The 12020-nt window shown below is 47.7% G+C and overlaps 1 protein-coding gene across 1 annotated transcript in view; it reads right to left on the reverse strand.

Annotated features, from left to right (window-relative positions):
- Positions 1-1472, reverse strand: part of LOC107110751 (E3 ubiquitin-protein ligase ZNRF2-like) — an 80142-nt gene extending 78670 nt beyond the window's left edge. The window contains 2 exon segments of the mRNA XM_015411557.1: positions 672-928; positions 930-1472. Coding sequence (XP_015267043.1) covers positions 672-928; positions 930-1099 — 427 coding nt within the window. The 5' untranslated portion in view covers positions 1100-1472.
- Between the last annotated feature and the right edge of the window lie 10548 nt (positions 1473-12020).

Genomic DNA, 12020 nt, shown 5'->3' on the forward strand with positions numbered 1-12020 from the left:
GCTTGCGGACAGAGGTTACGTCCGCTTCTTTTTCCTTGTATTTCTGCAAACTGAGATTTTATTTGATTTTAACCAATGACAGCCACTTAAAAGTCTAGTCAATGGACAGAAAGGCTGACTATCTTTAAAGGAACTGTCGGGGAGGAAGCATCCACCGATCTCAACAAGGCTTTTTCTTATTAAACCTTCCTAGGACTGGGCTTCAAGGGGGTGTGTCTATAACCAGTAGCAGCCGTGATAGTACTTGTCAGCTAGTCACACCTCCTGGGGAGACATAACAGGCATCCAAATGGAGGGGGGGGGGAGAGAGAGAGATCCTACCCTGGCGTGTTTAGAATGCTTAGCAGCGCTACTATAAAGACGGACGCACACTCCGACCACAACAGATGTTTGGCGATACAAAGAATCATACCCTGTTTCCACGAAAATAAGACCTACCCAAAAAATAAGCCCTAGCAGGATTTCTATGCATTTGTGGTATAAGCCCTAGTGTGTCTTCTTGAGAAAAAATAAATATAAGACAGTGTCTTATTTTCGGGGAAACACGGTATTTCTAATCTTCCCCCACCCTACATATTGTAAGAGCAGTGGCATGCCGCGCTCGTTGTCCAAATTCCAGGGCGCCCCCCCCCCTCCTCCGTCCCATGCTTGCTCCGTTGTTGTTGTTTTACCTCCAAACAGGTGAGGCGAAAGGTGGGCAGGTAAGGAGCCGATGACCAGCCGGGGGCCCCCGCTCCCGCCGCCGTGCCCGCCTCCTCCTCCTCCCGCGGCGGCCCGCTCCCGCCCGCCGTCCTCCGGGGTGCTGTTGACCGAGTCCTGGGAGCCGTAGAGGCCGCTGCTGTTGGGGATGCTGAAGGCGGAGTGCGCGGCTCGAGCCCCGCCGGAGGCGGCCGGCCCGCCCAGAGACCGGCTCCGGGGCGCCGCCGGGCGCCGCGTGGTGCGCTCCCGACGCCAGGTGCGTGTACCGTCCCCCGCCGCCGATCGGCCGCCCGCCAGTCCCGTTACCGCCGCCGCCGCCGCTGCTCGAAGGTAAATCCCCGCCGGAGTAAGCCCGAGTGCGGCCATTGGCGGCGGCCGGGCCGCTCTGCTTGGCGCCCATGCTGCTGCCGCCGCTGCCGCTGCTTCTTCCTCCTCCTCCTCCTCCTCGTCGTCGTCTTTCTCTCTGCCCCCCTTCCCCCCGCTGTGGTTCCGCCGCCTGGGGGCCAGCCAAGCGCCCGCCTGCCCTTCCCGTCCGAGCGCGGAGGGGCGGGAAGAGGAAGACCGGCGGCCGAGAGGGCTGCTGCGCTCAGCTCAGCTCGCCTCGCCGGGGCTGCGGCGGCGCTTCCACCGCGTCGAGTCCTTCCAGGCGATCCTGCCGGCCGCGGGGCAGGCTCGGGCAGCTGCTGCTCCTGCCGCCGCCGCCGTTGCCCCACCAAGGCTCAGCCCCGCCGTTGCCGCCATCCTCTTTGCCGGCCCCCCGTCCTGGCTGACCGGGGGGGGGGGGGGAAAGATGTGAGGCGGGGGGGGGGGCGGCACCTCTGCGCAGTCGCTCTCCTCCCCCCTTTCTGTCTACCTTCGGGCCGCCATCATGGAAGGAGGCCGAGGCTGCCGGAGCCCCCGCCTCTCGTTCCCGCCTCCAGGCCCGCAAGTAAGTCGCACTCCCCGCCTCCGCCGCCGCCGCCTCCCTCCGAGGGACGGCCCAGCTTGAGGCGCGGGTTGGCGGCGGGAGGGGTGGGGCGATGAGCCGGCTTGGTCTCCCGCCACGCACGAGCCCTGCCCCCTGTAGGACGTCTCGCGCTCGCCTCCACTCCCGGGCATCGGACAGAAATTCAACAGGTGTCGCTTGTCATGAGGGGGGGGGGAGGTGTTCCCTCTAAGCTGAGTTGGTGTGAGCTAGCTCACGGTTTTGTAGCCTCCGGCTCACACATTTTTTGTCTACGCTCAGGAAGGATGGCTCCAGAGCGAAGCGAATTGATGCAGCGGCCAAATCGCTCGCTCACAACTTTAATGCCAGTAGCTCACAAAGCAGAATTCTTGCTCACAAGACTCCGCAGCTTAGAGGGAGCATGGAGGGAGGTGGCGACTTTATTAATAGCAGGCTTAGAAGACGGCCTCAAAAGATGCTTTGGCAAGCAAGTGCCCGCAGAAGAATGAGCGGGGAGGCAGCGCAGTGGTCAGCCTCAGGGTTAGACTTGCATCTGGTCCGGTCATTGCGCACCCATAAGGCTCGCCGAGGGTGACCTTGGGCCTCTTGCTCTCTTCCAGGGCCGCTCCTTGGAGGAAGGGTTGCCTAAAAATGTAAAAGTAAATAAACAAGCCCTGCCCCGCCCCCCCTCCAAACCAAAGAGGGACCTTGCTGATTTCCAAGTACTGATTTCTAAAATAAAGAAGTGCTGGGACTGGAGCCCGCTTGGATCACTCACTCTTGCCTTGGAAACTCTTAACTGCAGCTGTGTAAAGAGACAAGCCAGGTATGCTTAACAGAGAAAAGGAAAATGCAGTTTGTACATGTTCAAAACCCCATATGGATGCCTGTAACCAGATTCTAGCTGTAAACCCAGGTGACCCTTGCTTTTAGCTTGCTTTAAGCCAGAGCCAAATTGAGCAAACTTCAGAGGACGGCGGAAGACAGGAGGGCCTGGCGTGATCTTGTCCATGAGATCGCGAAGAGTCGGACTCGACTGTGCGACTGAACAACAGCAAGCCAGAGCCTTCAGATCGATTTATTTATTCACTTTATCTGCTTTCTCCCCAATGGCTTACCCCAAATAGCTTACATCATTCCTCTCTCCTCCATTTTATCCTCGCCACAACCCTGTGAGGTAGGTTAGGCTGAGGCTAAGTGACTGGCTCAAAGTCACCCAGCCAGCTTCCATGGCAGAGTGAGGATTTGAACCCGAGTCTCCCAGATCCTACTCTAACCACTACGCTACACTGGCTCCCTTCAGAAACATCAAACCATAACTGTAGATTTATCAGCTGCAGGCCATTTATATCTGATACCAATGACAGAGCAGATAAGAGTTGTAATAATAGCTGCCTTGGGCCTGCCTCCTGGACTTGTGTTGCTCAACTTGCCTAGCCAGTATGTATAATGCCAACTATCTTGCAAAGAGGACACTTTAGAGCCTTGTGGTGTGTTGGTGGAGCCTCTCACAGGAAAATGCATTAATTCCAGTGTTAAAAAAATAAACCTAAAGAAGCCATAGACAAGCTGTGCTAGCCTGTTCTGCACACATTCTGCTCTGGATTTGTACCACAAATGTGTGTGTGTTTGTGAGTGCAATCAGTTTACATCTAGCAGGCCACTGAAAAGAACTTTAAATGGTATTGGCGATAATGAGTCTGGCTGTGCATAATACCAGTATATGCCCATTACATTTTTTTCTCTGCCCATTTATTCTCATGGCAATACACAAGTTATGCCTATTACATTTGAAGTGTATGCCTAGTAATGTGTGCGGTGGCTCTCAGTGATTGATCAGTGTGGTTCAGTGGCTAAGGAGCTAGAGTTAGATTTGGGAGATCTGTATAAAAGCTTACCTCTCCTGTGGTTGGTCTTTCTTAGCCTCAATACCTCACTGAAGTCAGTGCATAGGGTGGCACTGTAAATACTGTAAAGCAATCTGCAAACTTTATCAGCAGGCATGATAAGTAGTAGAACTTGTGACAGCTATAAACCACACTTTCATGTGGCCATAATCAGGTATTAAAGCAGAATTTAAAATAGGTGTGCGTATATAAACAATAAAAACAATTCTGCAAAACACGAACACATAAATGGGAAGGAGGGTCAATGAAGATCACTCTGTGGCAGAAGATAATCATTGAAGGGGACAAACGAAGGGAGGGAATTCCACAGTTAGGGTCCTGCAAACAGAATGCCTGTTCTTGGTTTGCCACCTGTCTAGCCTCCAAAGATGACCATAGCAGTTGGGTATCGTATTTACCCGTGTTTCTAAGGGGATTGTGTTCTCTAAGGAATGGACATTTGGGGCATTTCAGCCTCTCAAACTTTTAAAAATAATTTTATTGACAGTTTTGTATCATATAGCAAATATGTGAGCGAAACTTCTTTAAAAACATTATAAATAAAACATGCACAAAGTCATAAGAACATAACAGAAGCCAGTGTTGGATCAGGCCAATGGCCCATCCAGTCCAACACTCTGGCACACAGTGGCCAAAAATACCAGGTGCCATCAGGAGGTCCATCAGTGGGGACAGGACACTAGAAGCCCTCTCACTGTTGCCCACCCCCTTAAGCACCAGGAATACAGAGCATCACTTGCCCCAGAGTTCCTATCTATACCTTTTGGCTAATAGCCACTGATGGATCTCTGTTCCATTATGTTTATCTAATTCCCTCTTGAAGCTGTCCATGCTTGTAGCTGCCACCACCTCCTCTTCTACCATAACAATGTTCACTGTGAGCCGCCACCACCTCCTGTGGCAGTGAATTCCATGTGTTAATCACTCTTTGGATGAAGGAGTACTTCCTTTTATCTGTTCTAACCCGATTGCTCAGCAATTTCATGGAGTGCCCACGAGTTCTTGTATTGTGAGAAAGGGAGAAAAGTACCTCTTTCTCTACCTGCTCTATCCCATGCATAATCTTGTAAACCTCAATCATGTCACCCCTCAGCCGTCGTTTCTCCAAGCTAAAGAGCCCCAAGCGCTTTAACCTTTCTTCATAGGGAAAGTGTTCCAACCCTTTTATCATTCTAGTTGCCCTTTTCTGCACTTTTTCCAATGCTATAATATCCTTTTTGAGGAGTGGTGACCAGAACTGTATGAAGGAGGTAATTGTGTTCTACAAACAGGCAGAGGTCATTTCGGGGGGGATCGCGGGGGATCGCAGTTCCCCGGGTGAGGTACGGGGGCGGGGCACATGACAAACCCCCGCCCCCTGCTTCCGGCCGCCCCGCTTCCGGCCCTCATCCAGCCAGGAGGAGGCAGGAGAAGAGGGAGGGTAAGTTGCTTCCTCCCTGCCTCTCCCCACCCCTGCCTGCCTGGGGCCAGGGAGGGCCTTCGCGGGGCTTCCTTGCACTCCTGCCAGCCTTGCAGGTCCACCGCCGGGCCCCTAATGGGGCTCAGCAGTGGAGCTGCAAGGCCGGCAGCGGCGGCCGGGACCGTTGGGGGCGGGGTGTGTGGCCTTATGACACACTTCCGGTGATGTCAGGGGGTGTGGCCTTATGACACACTTCCGGTGATGTCAGGGGGTGTGGCATATGCTAATGAGTTATGCTAATGAGTTCCCCTAGCTCTTTTTCTACGAAATGACCTCTGCAAGCAGGAGAACCTACGGACTGGAGTAGCGCAGATTAGCCCTGCAGAGGATTGCACTGTTAGGGAGCTCTTAAAATAGTTTCAGTCGTGTTGAAATCACGACTGATGATCAAATATCATGGAATGAAATATCATGGAATGTATAATGTCATGAAAAATGTACTTGATCATTAATGTACTTGATCATTAATTAAATTCCATTTGCAATTAGAGCAGAAATCAAAAAGTGCAATGTTCAGAAGCCATTTAAAAATGTGCTTAAAACTAAATGGAAAAATAAAGCAGGAAAATAAGCATATGACCCACTGTCCTGTCAATCTACTCAAGATGCTGCTTCACTTTGATTTCAGAATTCAAATGAAGAGTGTTAATTCCAATATTTTTCAAGATATGTCTCTTCTCTGCATACTCTGCTGCTGACAAGCTCTTTTGTAACCATATCATTAAGAGCTGTGGATTGCTGCTCACGCGGCTTTTTGACTACAGTGACCTGTGCGATTTTGCATGTGTTGAGGCAATTTGATATAGGATACGTTGATACACTTACTAGGTAATACCAGACTTAGAAATATAATAATAGGTCAAAACTTAAAGAAGAGCTCTTCATATGTTCATCATTAACTGTTGAGCCTTGAGAAATTAGTACCTTTCAGAATTTTCCTATAACATCTAAGCTAACAACAGCTGTTACCATTCCACTTGCTAACATGGCCAGAGTGTTTCCTGCTAAAAATTAAAGTTCCTTGGAGCAGAAAGACAGCATATACGTTTTTGTAAACATATGAAGAAGCAAATAAATAGTAGCCAGTGCATTGAATATGAATTGAATATTGAGCATGTAGTTGGCAGTATCCAAAGGCATAAGAGTACACACAGAAAGAACACATGAAGCTGCCTTGTACTGAATCAGACCCTTGGTTCATCAAAGACAGTATTGTCTACTCAGACAGGCAGCAGTTCTGCAGGGGTCTCAGGCAGAGGTCTTTCACATCACCTACTCCTGTCTCATCCTTTTAACTGGAGATGCTGGAGACTGAACCTGGGACCTTTTGCGTGCCAAGCAGATGCTCTACCACTGAGCCACGGCCCTTCCCCTCTGTAGTTTTTGTGTGAATATATAACTGGTTGTTGGCATATACTGATTTCATATGTCAGATTGGAACATACTGATATAGATAGTTCAGGACTTTGAAACTGGAGTTCAGATCTTTGGTTATGTAGGCTGCATTTGAAATTTTACAGATGTGTTTGAAGTGCAGTGCAGTGCAGTGATGTGCAATATAAATGTGCAGCATATAATTGAAAATGAAGTGAGTATTTTGAAGTTAACATTTCAAAAATACCTTAGTAGAGAGAACATACTGTCATTTTTCGTGAAAGTCACTTGGTCAGTAGCCCATAATGCATTGTTTTCTACTTCTGTAATTTACCTTCAAGGAGCTGCGGTGGCTCAAGTGGTTAAGATGCTGAGCTGCAGGCTGTGGAAGGTCAGCAGTTCGAGACCCGAGTGTGCCGCATGACGGAGTGAGCTCCCGTCTCTAGTTCCAGCTCCTGCCAACCTAGCAGTTCGAAAGCAAGAAATTGCAAGTAGATAAATAGGTACCACTTCAGTGGGAAGGTAACAGCGTTCCGTGCGCCTTGGTGATTAGTCATGCCGGCCACATGACCACAGAAATGTCTTTGGACAGTGCTGGCTCTTCGGCTTTGAAACGGAGATGAGCACCGCAACCCTAGAGTCGGATTCGACTGGCTCTCGAGCAAGGGAACCTTTACCTTTACCGTATATGTTATATATGTGTGATGCTTTCAGATTACTTCATTTGCATAATGCAATAAGAACCATGTAAAAATCGTATCCAAAATGACCACCCAGTTACATCCTGCAGCAGGATCTTCTTGCTAACATTACATACTGCTATTCAAGGATGTGATCAGAATTAAATTGTACTTTACAGGCCACTCCAAAAAAAGGAAGGGCTGAGGGTCAAGGGTAGAACATCTGCTTGGTATGGAGGGTCCCAGATTTGGTCCTCAGCTTCTCCCGTTAAAAAAGGATCAGGTTGTAGGTGATGTGAAGGACCTCTGCCTGAGAACCTGGAGAGCCACTCCCAGTCTGAGTAGGCAGTACTGACTTGTTGGTCTCAGTCCGTAGCATTAGGCAGCTGCATGTGCTCATGTGATTAAAAGATACATTATGAGAAATTAGTCAACTATTTGGCTGTAAATCGGAATGCCTTCTTAATCACTTTTTATTCCCCATTTTGGCTTTTCTTTTTTAACAATTTTTTTATTCAGGATATAATCAGTCACAACCAACATTAGTTATACATTTTATACCCGTTACATCCTACCCCCTCCCTTTCCCCCCTACATGGCTTCCCACAGTGCTATGACCTCCTGCACATTTCTTAATCTTTCTCCTCCATCCGTTTCTTCATTACAAATTCACTAGGTAACTATTAGTCATCTACTATTAGTCAACTACTATCCTTTCTTGTTATCGAAGTTCAATATTCAATAATTATTAAAGCAAAATAAGTTGTCTCTTACATCCCAATATTTTTCCAAGTAGTCTTTTAAGTCTTTCCAGTCTTTATAGAAGTCCTCTGCTTCCATATTATTAAGCTTCCGCGTCATCTTGTCCATTTCAACCGAAAACAATAACTTTTTAATCCAATCGTCAACTCTCGGGACTTCATCTTGCTTCCAACATTGAGCATAGGTCATTCTGGCTGTTGTTATCATATACCACATCAATGTCCTTTTAGCCACATTGACCTCTTCCATTTTTAGCCCCCAAAGTAAAATTTCATCTGGTTCCCCATTTTGGCTCTGAGTGTCTTTCAGAGGAAGTGGGAGATATATAGCTCCTGAAGGCACAGCTGCTGTATTGTCCAGAAGCTAAACAATCCAACTGGTGACTGGAGAGTGCAAATGAGTCCAAAATCTGGTGGGTCGGATCTAATTAAACTGAATAGAGCCAGATAGGATATCTTAAACTACTAGAAGGGTGTTAAAAAGCACAGATAAAGCTGAGTCTGCACTGCAGAGCAACTGAAGGGCTATGTCTGTCCTTCGCCGTCTTACACACCCTCCGAGAAATTAGTCAATTCTTTGTGTACTCCTTTAAGGAAAGCCTGTTTCTCACATTATCTCTGGCCTCTATCTTAAAGGTCATTCAAATGTACCATGGGAAGGGTGATACAGAACTTTGTCTCAAGAAGAAGAGATGTGGCCATCAGAACTTTTCCCAGATGTTTGCTCTAAAAGTTTCTTCTATCAGAAATAGATGCATAACAGCCTTTTGGAGTGTTCCACAACCCAACACAACTTTCATCTAGCACACTCAGTGGACTGCCAGTTCACCGTGAAAATCTTTGCGTCCAGGTAGCCTGAGATCAGTCCCTGAGTTCCATTCATGTTGTTGTGTACCATGATAAGACTAGGCGCATGCGGTGGGGCTCGCACGTGGCCACAGGAACGTGCCAAGTTTCTCACCCAAGGACAATAGCAGCTACGGAGCCGAGAACTCACCTATCAGTCAGCCCGGATCCTAATAGGGAACCAATAGGGGGAGCTGTGTGTAAATAATCCAATCACGGGTGTGTGTGTGAGTGTTGGGTGTGTTATGAACGGGAATATAAGCGGGCCATGGGCCACGGTAGTTATCTCAAGTTCTCCTATGTACTAATAAAGTATGAGCTGAAATCACTACTCTGTGCATCAGTCTCAGTACTTTACACATATTGTGGTTTTTACTGCAGAAAATGTGTTCAGGATTGTAGCCATAGAGTTAACATGGTAGGCAAGTGTCATTTCTCAAAAGCAAAATGCACCTTGGCCTTTTTCAAACCACGTGGAGCAAATAATATACTTGTGAAGCAGAAGGCTGGTGTGGGCTTTTTCCCCGTAGTCAAATCCTCCAAGATTTTAGATTGAAACAACTTGGCAGACATGGCAGAAATGTTATTTAAAGTGAGTGCCTCCATGGAGGAAAACTGCATTCAATTTCTTTTGTATAGAGATCTACAATCTAATTCCCATATTGGCCACAAAAGACCACACACTTCTTTATAATTTTGTGTTATAATTTAATTGTTGCTTTCTTTTATCTGTAAAGTAAATGAGAACTGTTACTAAACAGTAATGTAACATTTGTCAAGCTGACTGCAAGAATCTCTCTTGTTCATCGTTGTTGTTTGTGCAATCCCACAGGGGGACTGAGCACGCAGGCAGGCCAAACCACTGGAAGACTTTTAGGTAGCCTAGTAACAGAGCAGGAGGGGCCCTTCCCAATCGGAGTCGTTTGGGCCGTTTTCCCACCTAACGGTCACGTGCTCCAGGGAGGGGGGCCTGCCCTTCCCTCAGTTCTCTCTTTGCAGCTGCTTTGAGAAGAACATCCCCTAGTTAGCTCCTGTCTTTTGGTTAAAAAAACAATTAGAAAGATGTCTTTATTTAAAAAATGTTCCTCTTGCTCTATGAAGATCACTTGTACGGACAAGCACTCTGTCTGTCTTTTGGGTCTCTGGGAAAATCACAAAGTAACAGCATGTAAGATCTGTCAGCAATTTACCCTGAAGGCCTGTGCGAACCACACCTGTTGCCTCAAGGCCACCTTTCAGGAGAAGGCTTCATCTGCCTCTGTTAACTGGGCAGCTAAGACATCTGCCCCAGTAGAAAAATCTGTCTTTTCAGCCCCCAAACTGGTCGCCGACCACATTTCCTGCCCTCTTTTGGTGAGTTCAGTCCAGTTGGTTCCAAGGTCGGATCCAGACCGTAGATGTTCCAGGTCACCAGAACGTGCTCCAGCCAAGTCCTCATCAGAACCACCACCAAAGAAACACAGATCAAAACCTAAACACAAGAGCCAATGGTCAGTATTGACGAATACACTCACTCGGAATTGAATGGGGCAGCTTCAAAAGAATCGAAATAATTGGTTTCGAGGACTATTATTGAGGTCAGCGGACATACTACGCACACCCTTTTTCCTAGTGGCCGCTCTCCAGCACGGTCTCCATTGGTATGTAACCTGGCCACTCAAGGCAACACCCCTTCAGAACACATCATTATGTCTCTTTCACCATCACCTCCGTGGGCACCTTCAGGTCCAGGGCACCAATACTCATGCTACCACCCCACTCAGTGTTCTAGACAATGGCCAGACCCTCTGGAACTGCAGATGGAACAACAGGCATATCAGTATCCTAGAATCACAGAGTTGGAAGGGGCCATACAGGCCATCTAGTCCAACCCCCTGCTCAGTAAAGGTCTTTCTCCCAGCCTCCCCAACATGCTTGGTGTAGATCTGGCTTGCGACCCAAACCTGGTCCTGGTCAGCACACTTCCAAGAACTCGATGCAAGCCTCCAAGCCTTTCTTCTCAACATCAGTGGTTGACATCACAGCCAACCACTCTTTTTGGGATGGTTTGTCCAAATTTTTGCCAGAATGGCTTAAAATTACCTCAGACTCCTGGGTCTTGACCATTATTGAAAGGTGCTAACGTTAGCCTTGAATATACCCAGTTACCACCATTGGCAACAGTTGATCAGGCCACTGATAATGTTTTTCCTGAACTGTTTTCAGAGTTGAATGTCTTATTAGAATAGGGTTCAAGGTTTAAAACCCAATGATCCTCTGTTTGGTTATTATTTGAGGGTTTTCCTGGTTAATGAACAAGATGGCAGCTTACACCCTATTTTGGATCAAAGAGGTCTCAATTTCTTTCTCAGGGTTCATTAGTCTCCTTGATCTCAGTTTTACAATTGCTCAACCCAAGAGATTGGTTCGCTGTCTTGGACCTCCAAGATGCGTATTTTCACATTTCCTATCCTGAGCATAGAAAATATTTACATTTTAAATTTCAGGGAGTTGTGTATGAGTACGCAGTCCTCCCTTTTGGTTTGGCCACTGCACCTTGAGGTTTTACTAAATGTATGGCAACAGTCATCGCTCACCTATGGTCTCAGGGTCAGGGATGCTCCATCTTCCATTATTTCGACAATTGGCTATTTACTGCCCCCTCTAAGCTTGAGTTACAGACACAATTGCCATTAGCCCTGGAGACATGCCAGAAGTTGGGTTTACAAATTAATTGGCAGAAATCAAACCTGGTTCCCTCTCAGCAAGCGTCCTCTATTGGAGCTTGGTTAGACTCCACTGCAGCATGATATTTCTGGCCACAGGACAAAGCCTTGTCCATCAAAAGTCTGGTCAACCTGTTTATTTCAAATCATTTTCAAAGGGCTATTGCTATTCAGAGGCTCTTAGGCCTACTGACCTCCACAACCTTTGCCGTCCCCTTTGCCCATCTCAGGATGCAGCCTCTACAGAACTGGTTCAAACAGGTTTTTAACCACACTGTTCTAATAAACCAGCGTTTTTCCATTCCAAGGGTGATGATAAGGGAGTTACGGTGGTGGACCCTTGATTCTAACCTGCTACCCGGTGTTCCCTTAGGATTCCTGTCTCCACAAGTTACAGTAATTACAGATGCTTCCCTTTCAGGTTGGGTGCTCATTGTGGGAATAGATGTGTTCTCTGAGTTATTTAGGAACATGAAAAGAACACTGCTGGATCAGACCAGTGGTCCATCCGGTCCAGCATCTTGTCTCACACAGCAGCCAACCAGTTACTCTGGAGGGACAATAATAAGGCATAGAGGCTGAGGACTTCCCCTGATGTTACCTCCTGGCACTAGGATTTGGAGGTTTACTGCCTCTGAATTTGGTTAACTTTACTCACTATGGT

The sequence above is a fragment of the Gekko japonicus genome, unplaced genomic scaffold (genome assembly GCF_001447785.1).
Source record: "Gekko japonicus isolate JY-2015 unplaced genomic scaffold, Gekko_japonicus_V1.1 scaffold6, whole genome shotgun sequence".
In the NCBI taxonomy this organism is placed as follows: domain Eukaryota; kingdom Metazoa; phylum Chordata; class Lepidosauria; order Squamata; family Gekkonidae; genus Gekko; species Gekko japonicus.